Source organism: Alexandromys fortis, unplaced genomic scaffold (genome assembly GCF_014885135.2).
Source record: "Alexandromys fortis isolate MF-2015 unplaced genomic scaffold, M_Fortis_MF-2015_v1.1 scaffold_17, whole genome shotgun sequence".
NCBI classification, from domain to species: Eukaryota; Metazoa; Chordata; class Mammalia; order Rodentia; family Cricetidae; genus Alexandromys; species Alexandromys fortis.
This window is the reverse complement of record NW_026067896.1, coordinates 98,749-111,692: the sequence shown is the minus strand read 5'-3', so window position 1 is coordinate 111,692 and position 12,944 is coordinate 98,749. Positions and strand designations below refer to the sequence as shown.

General features: G+C 43.5%; 1 protein-coding gene and 1 pseudogene across 2 annotated transcripts in view; both read right to left on the bottom strand.

Annotated features, from left to right (window-relative positions):
• The window catches only part of LOC126513887 (POU domain, class 5, transcription factor 1-like), a 467,898-nt pseudogene that overhangs the window by 380,186 nt on the left and 74,768 nt on the right, over nt 1-12,944 (bottom strand).
• Ptdss1 (phosphatidylserine synthase 1) overlaps nt 2,664-12,944 on the bottom strand; it is a 46,196-nt gene continuing 35,915 nt past the window's right edge. For both annotated transcript variants that reach the window (XM_050162382.1, XM_050162393.1), the window contains exons 11-13: nt 8,538-8,606; nt 7,467-7,536; nt 2,664-6,191 (exon numbers count right to left, since the gene is read on the bottom strand). In XM_050162382.1, the coding sequence (XP_050018339.1) occupies nt 6,082-6,191; nt 7,467-7,536; nt 8,538-8,606 (249 nt within the window). In that variant the 3' untranslated portion in view covers nt 2,664-6,081. The remainder of the gene's footprint in view (nt 6,192-7,466; nt 7,537-8,537; nt 8,607-12,944) is intronic.

The window sequence follows — 12,944 nt, the reverse complement described above, 5'->3', positions numbered from 1 at the left end:
CGACGGATACCAGACAACTAATCCTACAAGTATTAGTATGTTACTGCCACCTACTGTTCCATTCCCATCAGTGTGGAATGGGTACTTTGAAGGATTTAGTGAGTCATCCAAGAAGTGCTATTTTTCATTTTGGAAAAACACTATATCTCAGCAGGACATTGTACTGTTATCTGTTCTTTGTAGAAATATGGCGGGCCCATTAGAAATTAAAGCCATATGCCTCCATTATTTAAAAAAATAATCCATCCCAGGCATCCTATTATTGCTGGCCATAGGAATTTGTTATATATAATTTACATTCTTTCCCATACTTACTGTTTTTCAGATGGGAAGGGTTAGATCTTTATGGCCTCTCCAGATTGTAAATCACATTCCTGCAGGCAGAAGGAGCTAGTATCAGGAACAAATTGCCTTGGAGGTTGACAGCATACACCAACCCTCCAGAAAAAGAATTCTAATGGAGAGGCAGAACCCTGTGTCTAGGGATGGCATCTTAGCCCGCTTCAGATTATAGGTACAAAGGGACGGAAAAGTTGTGGACAGACCCTAACTGCCAGTACCAGTCATTTTCCTTGTGGCCAACATATGGAGAGTGGATTGGAAGATTGGTCACCTCAAATGAAGGCAACCCCCTGGGCCCTGAGATCTGAAAGGAGGAGGGATATATAAAGAGTGTGATTCTCCAAAGATCTGACTGTCCACCAGATCTGTGAGCTGATGACGCTGTATAGGAGGGCTGTGGGTAGAGTCCTAAAGGCTCAGTCAGGTAATGGGGAGACAGGACAGAAACATAAGTTGTATGTCCAGACATCTGGAAGAAGAGTCTTGGGGCCCTGAACTGACTGAGAGCTCCTTCTTGGCCCACTGTCTGGGGCAAGTGCTCAACTGCTCCATGCCGTCTCCTCGTAGAAAACAGGCAGATACCACTGAACTGACAGGACTCACAGAACATGCCTACATGTGAAGATCTGGGACAGCCTTCCCTCGGAATTGGGCTATTACTCTGGCACCTGGCAAGTGAAGCAAGCCCTGTGTTATGGAGGCTGCTGGGAAGATGGGGGTTCTGAGAGCCACATCCAGAGTTATTTCAGAGGTTCCTAGTGCCTTTGTCTTAAAGACCTGTTCTCTGTGGTGCTACAAAACTTCTTCTGCAGCTGATCTAGGTATTTTGGCCAAAATACAGGCAGGACGACAGAATGCTTCCATACTAGAAATGTGTACTGTACCCAACTTGGCCCACTGCCTCTAACAAAGGGTTTTGGTCTCACCAGTCTGATTGCTCTATGCCACAGGCCGATGAGGTTTTCTTTCTAGACAGGTACTAGTGGGAAAGACTTAAGTTCTCTAGTTTGCCTTCTCTTAGAGTGGAAATACCTAGATCAGCTGCAGGAGCCCCACAGAGAACAAGTCTTCAAGACAAAGGCACTAGTATATTGTTTGTGCTATACATACAGTGATGTTTTTTTTTTTGATTCTTTTGTTTGAGATTTTAAGAAATCATGTTCTTTTAAAGACACACAAACCTCATTTCTTGTGATTTGTGAAGTCACAGAGACTCCTTTATTTAGCATCCAGAAAAGGGAGGGGGCTCTCTACCCTGGAACAGGAGTGTATGACTACTAGGAGAGGGTGTGTCTATCTAGTAGAAAACCTTCCTATTGTCCCAGGATGCTACGTGAGTCCACACAATATGCCCTTATAATTTCAATAACATCATAACATTCCAGTACCAAAGAAAATGCAGTAATTAACACATGGTCATATTACAATATGTAAGCATGAGTCCAGATAGGTAGAGACCCCCAAGCTAGTTGACTATGCTGGACAGCAATGCTCTTTAGCAAATGCCATTTTCTTCATGATGCTCCTGTCCTTATTAGGCTCTCGGGGGAAGGGAAGTGCTAAGACCTTGTTGGCCTTAAGAGAGCAATCATGCTGGGGCCCTGGAAGTCTTTGCTAGGACTGGGAGCAGGAGGCTGGCTCGACACTCACTTTTCTAGCTAGTAAGGGTCACTGAACATAAAGACCAGCTTTCAACATGAATACTGAGATACCAGATTACAAAGAGTTGAAAGCTAAGCTGAGCCACATGATGTCTTGATGGGACCTGAACCATAGCAAACCTTTGAATAGTGTAAAAATGTGGCAAAATATGCCACCGCAGACAGCAGAAAGCTTTAAATTTCTACCAAGCTGGGTGAGGTGGTACATGCCTATAATCACAGCACTCAGGAGGCTGACATTGGAAGACTTCTGTGAATTCATGGCCAGCTTGGCTATATACAAAACTCTTGGGTTTTCTTTCCAATATATCCAACCCATTGCAAGAAAAGTAATAGCAGGATAGACAAAGTCACCACTGAAATTTTTAAAGTAGACCAAAGGCATTTTTAGTGGACATCACAGACAAGAAAGATCTTTTACAATTCAGCATGCCTACAAACTAAACAAGACAAGTCCAGATTTTTTCCTCTTCTATTGCAGATAATAGTTCCTTTAAATTATTTAGGAAAAGACTATAGGCAATCTGGACAGGAGGGGAGGCAAAAGAGAGCAATGGGTAATATGATCAAAGTACATTGTATACATATATGAAAATGTCATAATGAAACCAAGTATTTTGTACAATCAATATATGCTAATGAATTATGTTCACAGAAGGGCAAAATTAAAAGTCCATTTTATTTATTGCACCAAATTCCAAAGTCTAACAAAAAAATATTGCAGCCTTTACCTGTGATCATCTTACCATAAGGTTTAGAATAAAAGTTACAAAAATCTAGTAATTAGTATGAGCAGTAAGATTGCGGCCCATCAGTATCAGTCATTCCAATACTGACTGCAAAGAACCAGATCTCAATGTAATCACAGAAACATGCATATGCATAAAGAAAAAAAGTGTTCCACTGGATGATGGGATGCAGGAGCCAGAGGTCTTTTTCCATTACAGAAATAAGAAATATGCAGGCACAAGAGTCTACCTGTGGACTTTCTGAATGTTTAAGTCACGCTCACCTGGTAAACACTGTGGTCAGCCCAGTAGTCCTATGAGAGCCACTGAGCACAGCCAATGGATGTTAACACAGTGTTCAGAGGCTTGACTGCAGTGTGCGCCCAAAGTCCCCACTTATTTCCTATCTAGCAGTAAGCCTCCTCTCTGCTCAGCTTCCCTCCTAGTCACTCTAGGTGAGGACCTCGAAATGCACAGTTTACCCCATATATTCTAGAAATCCAATTCCAAAATGCAGGCCTTAACAGAGCAGGAAACATTTCTCAGAATGCTCTGAGGCAAGTGCCTTCTGAGTGGGGACCAGGAAGGCGGGACTGATGTAACCAATTTTATTTTCTTGGGTGAGAACTTGAAGTCCAAGTTTACCACAGAGGTAATCCTAGAGAAGACTGTCATTTACCAGATGTTGGGTATCTTCGAAATGCTCAACAGGGCAGTAACATATCTGAGGATGGGTCAAGGCTTCTTTATGAGCGGTGAAAGGAACAAGAGGGAAGGAAGAGAGGTCGGTGGGATCAAGGATGATAAAAGTGAGAGGGTCTGCCACTCAGTACAATGTTAATTAGGGTGAAAGACACAAATTTCCTCCTGCTCTACACCCTCAACAGTGGTATCTTTAAAGACAGCCATCTGCCAAGTGGTTCATGAGGTGACGAAACAGTTACCACTCCATGAAGAATGCCTCTGGAACATGTATTCTACTTGCATCAACCTGGGATCAATTTCCAGAGATGGGTGGAAATGTAGGCTAAGACCAGTGGTGTGGTGTAGACAAATAACACAGACACAGAAAGTGTTGGTTTGGCCAATACAGCAGCTAAGAGCACTTGCTCAAAGAGGAAAAAGAAACTTTGAACTCAATGTGCTTTCCTAGCTGTTTCCTACAAAACCAGAGAGGAAACACTGCCTCATGTGTACTTTGGTTCTTGTGCATACCACAGCAATGTCAAATTCACCACCAACTAACTCCACAGGCACTTTACTGTCTGGTTGTAAAAAAAAAAAAAAAAGGGCATGTGCCCCTTTGGAGAGGCTGAGCCAACTACTAGATGAGTCCTACAATATCAGACCAAACTCTCCTGGAAAATGGACTTGGCAACTCAGATACAAATTTTTGGACTCATCAAAATTGCACAGACACAAAACAAACTCACCTACTTGCAAAGCAAAGTGATGTTTTAAAGTCATACCATGTTTGCAAAAGCTTGTTAAACGGAATGCAAGAAAGCCAAAGCTCAGCAGCAGAGCTCTTGTCTGGCACACAGGAGGCCCTGGGATCAATTCCAGAACTGTGAAAACAAGGGATGGGAAATGACAGGTAGTATATGCAGCATGCAATGCTTTGTCCCACTTTAAACACATTCATGGGACTTGGTGAGGAAGCTGAGAGTTATGGCCTGCCCTGGACTCCCAGTGTGGGCCAGTTGCTGCTGATGCTCTTCTCAGGACATGTTTGGCTGAAGAGGTAAGTCTGTGGGTAACTCTAAATCAAGTTGTCACCCAGAGCACTGACTGTGACCCTGCCTGTTCATGATTCATTTAACCCTCTCATCAGGGAATTCTTTTTTAAAAGAAGGAAACTCTCCTGGAAAATGGACTTGGAAACCCTTATAGTTTCTACGACATGCCATAGAATCTGTAAGACAGATACAAATTTCTAGACCTGCTCCTCTAGCAGGGTCACTTTTGTACACTTTGGCTGGACAAACAGTGTTTGGAATGGACCAGAACAGGTTCCACTCCGAAGCTCAGGTTCCAGTGCAAGTAGTCTACCTAACTTTTATAGTTCAAAATTTTCTTTTAAGAGGGGCAAAGACAAAAAGATCATTGTGCTCCAGGGAAAAGGGAAAGGGCTAGCAAGTCTGTATCTGTGCAGGCCACTTGTTTGAGAAAGAAAACCCAACTTAATAAGCATGACCATAGGGACAGACAATGGCTACACTTCCTGTGGATCACTCTGGAACATTCAGACTAGGACATATACTTATAAGCCCTTTTAAAATATTGTTTCTTTTTCTTTTCAACCTATAAAACACACACATATTTATTAACCCAAAGTCAATTGTAAAATATGAGGTTGCTTATAAACAGTTCAAAGATCAAAAAGGTATGAAGAAATGCCATTTTAACAGACAGATATTTGAGGTTTTTCATGTGAATTGATTTATTTAAAACAAGGATCCAGGGTGGGAGAATGTTCTAGGAGAGCATGGCACAGATCAAAGTTAAGACTCACTAGCACCTCACATGAGACAGAAAGACAAAGTAGGCAACACACCACAGAAGGAACACAAGCACACGGGAAAGGCACCTGGCAGGAGAGGAGCCACAGTGCCCCAGCTCCTGCAGCAGGGTCGTTTTTGTACACTCGGGCTGGACAGTGTTTGGAATGGAACAGAACAGGTTCCACTCCAAAGCTCAGGCTCCAGTACAAGCAGTCAGCCTCCTTCCAACTTAGACTGCTAGTCATCTGTCATGTGGCTAGGGACTGAGTATGCTAAGTAGGGACCCAAAAGCTCCCCCCACCCTTTCTCTAGAAGGAACCCCAATTTCAGCAGTGGATTCTGGAAGCTTTTAAACATTCTAACTTGAAACATGAAATAAAAGATAAAAAAAAGCAAAGTGAACTTAATCAGTCAAATGGAAAGGCAGATTCATAAAAATAAAACCCAGTGAGCAGTTCATTAACCAGTTGGTTAAGTCGGCATCTGAACGAAGTTATTTATACAGCGTCCACAAGACACATGAGCATAGAGCCATTGCTGGCAACCAGGAGCAAACAGCTCTCCTGTGCTCCCAGCACACTGTATAGAGATCAGCAACCAAACAGCATGTGCTGAAGTTAGAAGACACCTCCTGTAGGCAAAGTACCCCAAGCCATGGCCAGTCTAACGTGTGTTCAGGGCAATGGGAGACAAGACTTACACTCTCAAATCATGATCCCCAAAGTCCCTTCTGTTCCTTCTGTAAGTTCTGTACATTTTGATCTCCACATAGGAAGGTCTGAGTGTGTTTTGTTGCCCTCTCATGTCTAGGCACTCTCTGGAACATCTGAGATTAACTAGGTTCCTTCATTTCTTTCCAACTCCATTGGTGACTTTGGACTTGGAATGCCGGTTCCTTCTTCTGGAAGAATGGCTTTCATTGTTGCTTGAATGCTTGGGTGGGCTGTCTTCAGAACCTGTCCAAAGGAAGCCAACACACCATCACTAGGGACCTCTGCGTTTTGCTGCTGGTTCCTGAGATCTGTGGTTCTCCCTTTCTAGCTTTCCCTAGCCTGTTGTCTAGAAGCCAGCTCTTACCTAACACTTGCTCTCCCTCTAGTGGCCTCATCAATAAATTAACTGCCCCCCCCCCCAAGACCTGGGTCCTGAGGAACTTTTATTCTGGCAGTATGTAAAATAGTAAAATAGACTGGACACAGCACAGTCATGAGGACCAGAATTGAGAGTACAAATGAAAGCCCAAACAGGGACAATTATAAAAGTTTCAGCAACATCAGTATTCATCTTATGCTTACAACAACTGTACAGATTCCCCCAAGTTGTACACACTGAATTGTTAAATAGGCTTTGTAAGCTCTCAGTCGGAAAAGATTCTTGACTTCATTAAATTAAAATTATTAGCAGAGATATCAACATCTTTACAAGTCAGGTACCTGCTGCTTGTGAATGAAAGCCTGAGGTGACACTGTAACACGGAGTTGACTCTTTCCTCTGAGAGAGCCTGTGGCCAGTCCCTACACCAGTGGCTAAGTCTAACTGCCCTCTGCCCTCTCCCCCAGAGTTATGGTTCAGTTCCATGAGAAATATTTAACAAAGACTTACTCCATTCCCCAAAGGCCCAGAGTCCTGTCTGCATTTGTCACACTACAAACTTTTCTGAACCTGAACTGTTTTTCTTTTCTTTCTTTTTTTCTTAAAACCGTTCTTCATAAGCAGAATATCTTCCACTCATGAATTCTTTCTACTGGAGAACCAGAAGTGCCCAGGGCTGATATGTAATTGGATGGAACCAGATAAGGTCAGTCTGAAAGGCCCTTTCTCAGGGGCACATAGCCCTCTCTAAGCATTTTCACTTACTTTGAAAGCTGAGGGAGGGAGGGAGGGAGGGAGGGAGGGAGGGAGGGTGGGAGTGAGAGAGAGAGAGAGAGAGAGAGAGAGAGAGAGAGAGAGAGAGAGAGAGAGAGAGCGCTCCCATTATGGAGCTTGAAGTCCCCTGCCTTCCTGCCTGAGAAAAGCAGAACCCAGTGTGGAAACTCATCTCACAAAGCAACCGTCTGGACAGAGTCTGTGAAAACTGTGTTTCTTAGTAAGTGGCAGGTGAGATTTGATAAGTAGATTTGAGACTTCTCACTGAAGTTCAGGAGATGAATACTGACCCCAAATCTCCACAGTAAGTCTGAGGGTATAGATGACTCAACAACGCTTTAAACAATGGGCAAGACAGTTGTTACCTTTTGAGCCTTTCCCATGATGCCAGGAGATCTCTGGACTGTAAGTACCATCTTCACACTCTGAGTAGGTCTAGAGAGAGACACAGGCTTAGTGAGTAAACTTTAGGTCAGTCCTGAGAGGAATGGCAGGATGAAAAAAAAAAGTGAACCCTGGCTGAGTGTGACAAAGATTCATCCTGTATTTCCCAGCTAGAAACCCACACAGAAGCAACCTTCTAGAGAGCATGAGCTCTGAGGCTACAATACAGCACGGGCAAGGCCCTGGGTTTGACTATAATAACACATACATACACAGACATCCAAGCTCAAACTTATGAATAAAGGATGACTTTATCTTTATTTAAACAAAGAGAGGGTTGGAGAGATAGCTAAGTCAGGAAGGTGTTTTCTGTAAAAGTCTGACACCTAAGTTCAGTCTCTAGAACACAAATTAAAAAGCCTGGCAGAGTGTTTCATGCTTATTATAACTAGTGAAAGGGCCTAAAAAAAAGTGGACAAGTGCACAGAGAAAAATGATATCTGATGATGTCTGACGTTAGCCTGTGGCCTCCACAAAATATCTCCCCCACCCACATCCTCCTGAACACATAAATAAACCCACACACCAACAACCAACCAACACACGCACCCCACATACAATAATACCCAGGACTACTCTAGTGTTAAAACTCACTCAAATCAGTCTCTAACTGTAAGGGGCAGGCAGTGCAGGTGGGGAGCCTGGACTGGGACATATAAAAAGGCCTGAAGCAGCAAAAGAGCCAGAATATAAGACAACCTCGAGAATGGGTTCAGGGGTTTCTCATTTCTACATTTGTTTTAGCTAATTTTTAAAATTTGATTTAAATAACTAAGATTTAAACACCTTGCAATAGGAGGATAAAAATACTGATGAGGCATGGCAGCTACAAGCAAGCACAGCTGTGTAGCAAGGGCACATTCTGACATGTTAAGTTTCTCTATGGCAGGACTGACATCACTCCCTGAGGCTGCTATGCTATTTATTTCCTTCTGAGTGTCTGGGCTACCCGCTGGGTCTTTTAGATGAAGTCAAGTCTTTTCCTCCTCTACCTTTTCCCGGTGGCCATAGTGCTCTGCATACCAAACCATGCCGTACAGACACAGGAACGTGGTGAAGGCCTGGAAGAGAGAAAACGCAATGCCCCTTTATAAATAACAGTGCACATAATTCACTTCCCAGAAATTGGGTTTCTGGAAGAATCCAGAAGATAGTTCAGTGCCTTTCTGCCATCTGTCTTCAGGTCAAGGCTTCACAATGGTTGGATGTGGCAGAGATGAGACTGGGAAGAGCATGAACAGGCTTGGTGGACTGGGGTTGGGCAGGCCATATCTACTCCATTTGTAAGACGGGCTATGGTGATACCAGACACGTAGCTCTACCCAGCAAGTCCAGAAACTCAGCTTAAGAAAGAAAACTTCTGGATGGAAAAGCCTCATTCAGCCTCATCATAACAAGGCCTGGGAAGGCATCCCTACTACCTAGCAAGAGCAACAATGCTGTACTTACAGCCCTGGCTTTTTGGTGCCAGTTTCCTCACTCTGATCCCTGTTGCTTTTGTAGATAGGAAAACAAAGAAACTGAAAATACTTTGTAACAGCCTGAGTGAGATGAGTGGCTACCCAGAAGCCAGGCATCTCTACCTCAACCTTGACTGTTCACCAAGCCAGTGCTACACCTTAAATAAAACAGTGAAAGAACGAAAGCACAGATAATTAGCATGCAGTTTCCCATCCTCGGAGTCAACAAACTGATTCAAAAATATTTTGAGAAAAGAAAATGTATTTGTACCAAACATAAACGTTTTTAAATACTCATCATCATTCCCTAAAAAACAAATTATACAGTATTTATGTTTTATCTACGTATGATTTAAATGCTATAGGAGGGCAGGCATACACTTTGCAAACATTGAGAATGTAGGAATTAATAGCTACTGGATTTGTGTATCCCAAGGGTGGGGGCATGGAACCCATCTCTCACGGATATTGAGAGTCCAAATTTTCAAAATGTGTCAAAAAAACTAAGTTTAGGAAAAGTCTTTGGCTGCCCAGACTGAGTAGCAAAGGGCAAAGGGAACAAGAGGGTCAGCAGAAAATGGGTATGAGGGGGGCCAGGAGGGACCAGAAAGTGCAGAAAACAAAAGCAACCAAACAAAAAACAGCCTGCTCTCCAGAACACTTTTACTACTCAGCCATTCCTAATGCCCAGAGAGCTCACACTATTTCCTATGGACACTCGGGCATGTTATTAGCTATCACCTCATCTCAACCAAGGGGACAGGTCTGAAATCATGGCAGGACCTTCTCTTCCTAGCAGAATAATTTTAGTTCTTTTTGAGAATGAGAGCTTTAGATCTAGAAGGGCACTTCAGAGAGTCTTAATCTTCCCACATTAACAAAAAGGGAAAAAAAGCACAGAGAGGTGAATGCCTTCCAGGGACTCTCGTGATGTGGGGAAACGCTGGAGTCAGAACATAGGTTTCTTGATAGACCAAGTCCAAGTTTTAAAGATATAACTGATCTAATAAGATACTGTTTTTATGTTTTACATCTTTCTACTGAGATCCCTCCATAGATCGCCTCCATCCTCTGAGGAAACCAAGGCATCAGAGATTATCAGACGCCAGCCTCACCCACCCTGAAAAGACACATAATGGTAGGTGAAAAGCAGACAAGCAAGAGCAGCAGAATTGTAACCCTATCCCCTACTGATTGGAGCCTAAGCTCTAGCTCATTCCTTCATGTCTCAACATTTGCTAAGTCTCTGAAGTCAGTATTCTCCTACAAACCCAAAAGAAAGGCACCTCAGTGCTTGAGTTGGCTGTGCGAGGCATGGTGACTGACGGCACAAAACCCAGTCCACATGCACACTAGCAGCTCTCTACAATGATGGGTTTTAAAGAGAAGTTCTCATTCCCTCACAACAAAAACTAGGCCCTGAATGAATATACTGCAGTTATAAGATGTAAACGACTTCTAACCTCCAACATATTCTAATACTTGCTCAAATTTTTTTTATTTATTTATTTATTAAGGATTTCTGTCTCTTCCCCACCGCCGCCTCCCCTTTTCCTCCCCCTCCCCCAATCAAGTCCCCCTCCCTCGTCAGCCCAAAGAGCAATCAGGGTTCCCTGACCTGTGGGAAGTCCAAGGACCACCCACCTCCATCCAGGTCTAGTAAGGTGAGCATCCAAACTGCCTAGGCTCCCACAAAGCCAATACGTGCAGTAGGATCAAAAACCCATTGCCATTGTTCTTGAGGTCTCAGTAGTCCTCATTTTCCGCTATGTTCAGCGAGACTGGTTTTAACCCAGGCTTTTTCAGACCCAGGCCAGGCCAAACATCCCCATTGTCTCAGTGTGTGGGTGCACCCCTCGCTGTCCTGAGTTCCTTGCTCATGCTCTCTCTCCTTCTGCTCCTGATTTGGACCTTGAGATTTCAGTCCTGTGCTCCAATGTTTGCCATTTCTCATGGAAGGGAAAAAATAGCAACAAGCAGAAATGTATAACCACGTGTGAACCTCCATTGTGTTAGGATTTTTACAAGGGCACAACAGGATGTCCCAAGCTTCACACTGGGAGAGGGAGTTTAGGCAATTCTTCCCAAAGAACTGGCTGTAGAATGATCCTGGGAGGAGGACAGCAACACCTCCACTGGCCTGCTATTGCACATTCTGACCACCAGAGGGCAGGTGTGCAAGATCTTGAATTTCTTATCTCCAAGCTTGTGCCTTCAGGCTGTAGCTGGGGCTTTCTCCAACCAGAAACAGCAGACAGAGCTGGTTCTGCAGAAGGACCAGGCAAAAACAGACAGGTGGCAAAGGAAAGGTGCCATTTTCCACCACACAGAGGGCCTAATGGGGTTGCCAAATCTACCACTTCACCTAGTACAAGAGGCCTATATTCTACTTGGTTCAGGACACAAAAGCTTATAATTTATGGGTTTGCATACCTGTGGAAATGTAGGCAAGTACCCACTTAAAATGTCAAGATCCAGATTTAAAATAGTAATTGCATAGATTTTGTTTAAAGAGGGATGAGGGAGAATAGAAAACTGTGAGTCTGTGCCCGTGGATGCAGCATTAGTGAGCATGCAGAATCCATCTTGGCTTTACAGTATGGTAATGAACATTAAAATATATGATGATTATTCAACAGCTTCATTAGCCAGCACATGAGTTGCTGGCTTCCACATTAATCTCAAACTCTGTGTGTGGTGCCTTGCCAAGCAGAGGAAAGAATTAGGGCCTTTGTTTCTTGAGTACTATGGTAGCCACTGTGTAACCTACTGCTCTCTTATTGAATAACAATTGTCTCACTTCTGAGAGGGAGAAGTAAAGGCCTTGGTATGAAAAGTCTTGGGATCTTATTTCCATTCTTTTTGGTTGTGAAACATGCAAGGCAGTGGAACTTGCTATGCTTTGGGTCTTGAATCCTAGAGGTCCATGTTAGCCTTGGCTCACAGCTTGTTGGAACTGGGAAGTGGTAGGAACCTCTAAATGGCAGAACACAGGAGGTCTTAGGTCACAGAGGGCTACTCTTAAAGGTGCTGATGAATCTCTCCTTCACATTCTTCAAAACTCTATCGTGTGTATGGATTAGGTTTCATATTTCTCTTGCTACCATGCCTCTATTGCAACCTCTTTGGTAAAGAAGGGGGCAGACGATTGGAGAACTGAGACTCCCTTCTTTTGAGATCTCAGAAGGACACTGACTTCAGAGGATACTCAGCAAGTGTGGCTGACAAAGGAATAGGCCAGAACCCTTTCTTACACATCTGGCTATGAGGCCAGATTTCTTTTTTCTTTGTTCTTACTGTGCTTACACCATGGGGATAAATGACGTAGACAGAAGCCCCCAAAAGACTAATAAACCTTTCTCTTTTAACTGATCTCAGATATTTGTTACAGGAATGGAAGCTGACTAGCTTATTGGTTGCTTTTCAAGCTGAGTACTCTTATTGCCTGCCATACTTGATCTTGTCAATCAGGGACTCTGCCTGTCTTCAGAGTCTCACTGTCATCTTATGGCTGTTATATAAGCTCTACTTGGCCTCTTCAATCCACCTGCTCCATGGAATCCCATCTTTAGGCAGCATCTCAAGTTCCTGTAGAGTGTCTTCTAACTCTTCCTATAATCTCATGGTATCTCCTAGTCCTACATAGGTACAGCTTGGCTCAGCCCACCCCTGAGCAAGCCTTTTCCAATGTTACTGAGCAGATGAAAATTTCAGTGAGGCAGACAATGAGATAAGATACTTTCATCTGTAAATTTCACCTCAACTCAGAACTGTTGTTAGAGGCTGCTCTCATGTGCCCTGGCCTGTTACTACCCAATCCAGAAACCCCAGGGTAATTACAGGGCAAGTGTCCTATACAATTGTCTCCAGGACAATTAACAAACCAACTAGTCCTTTCCTTGCTCTTAATGTCTCTGCTTCGCTTCCACCTGTCACTTT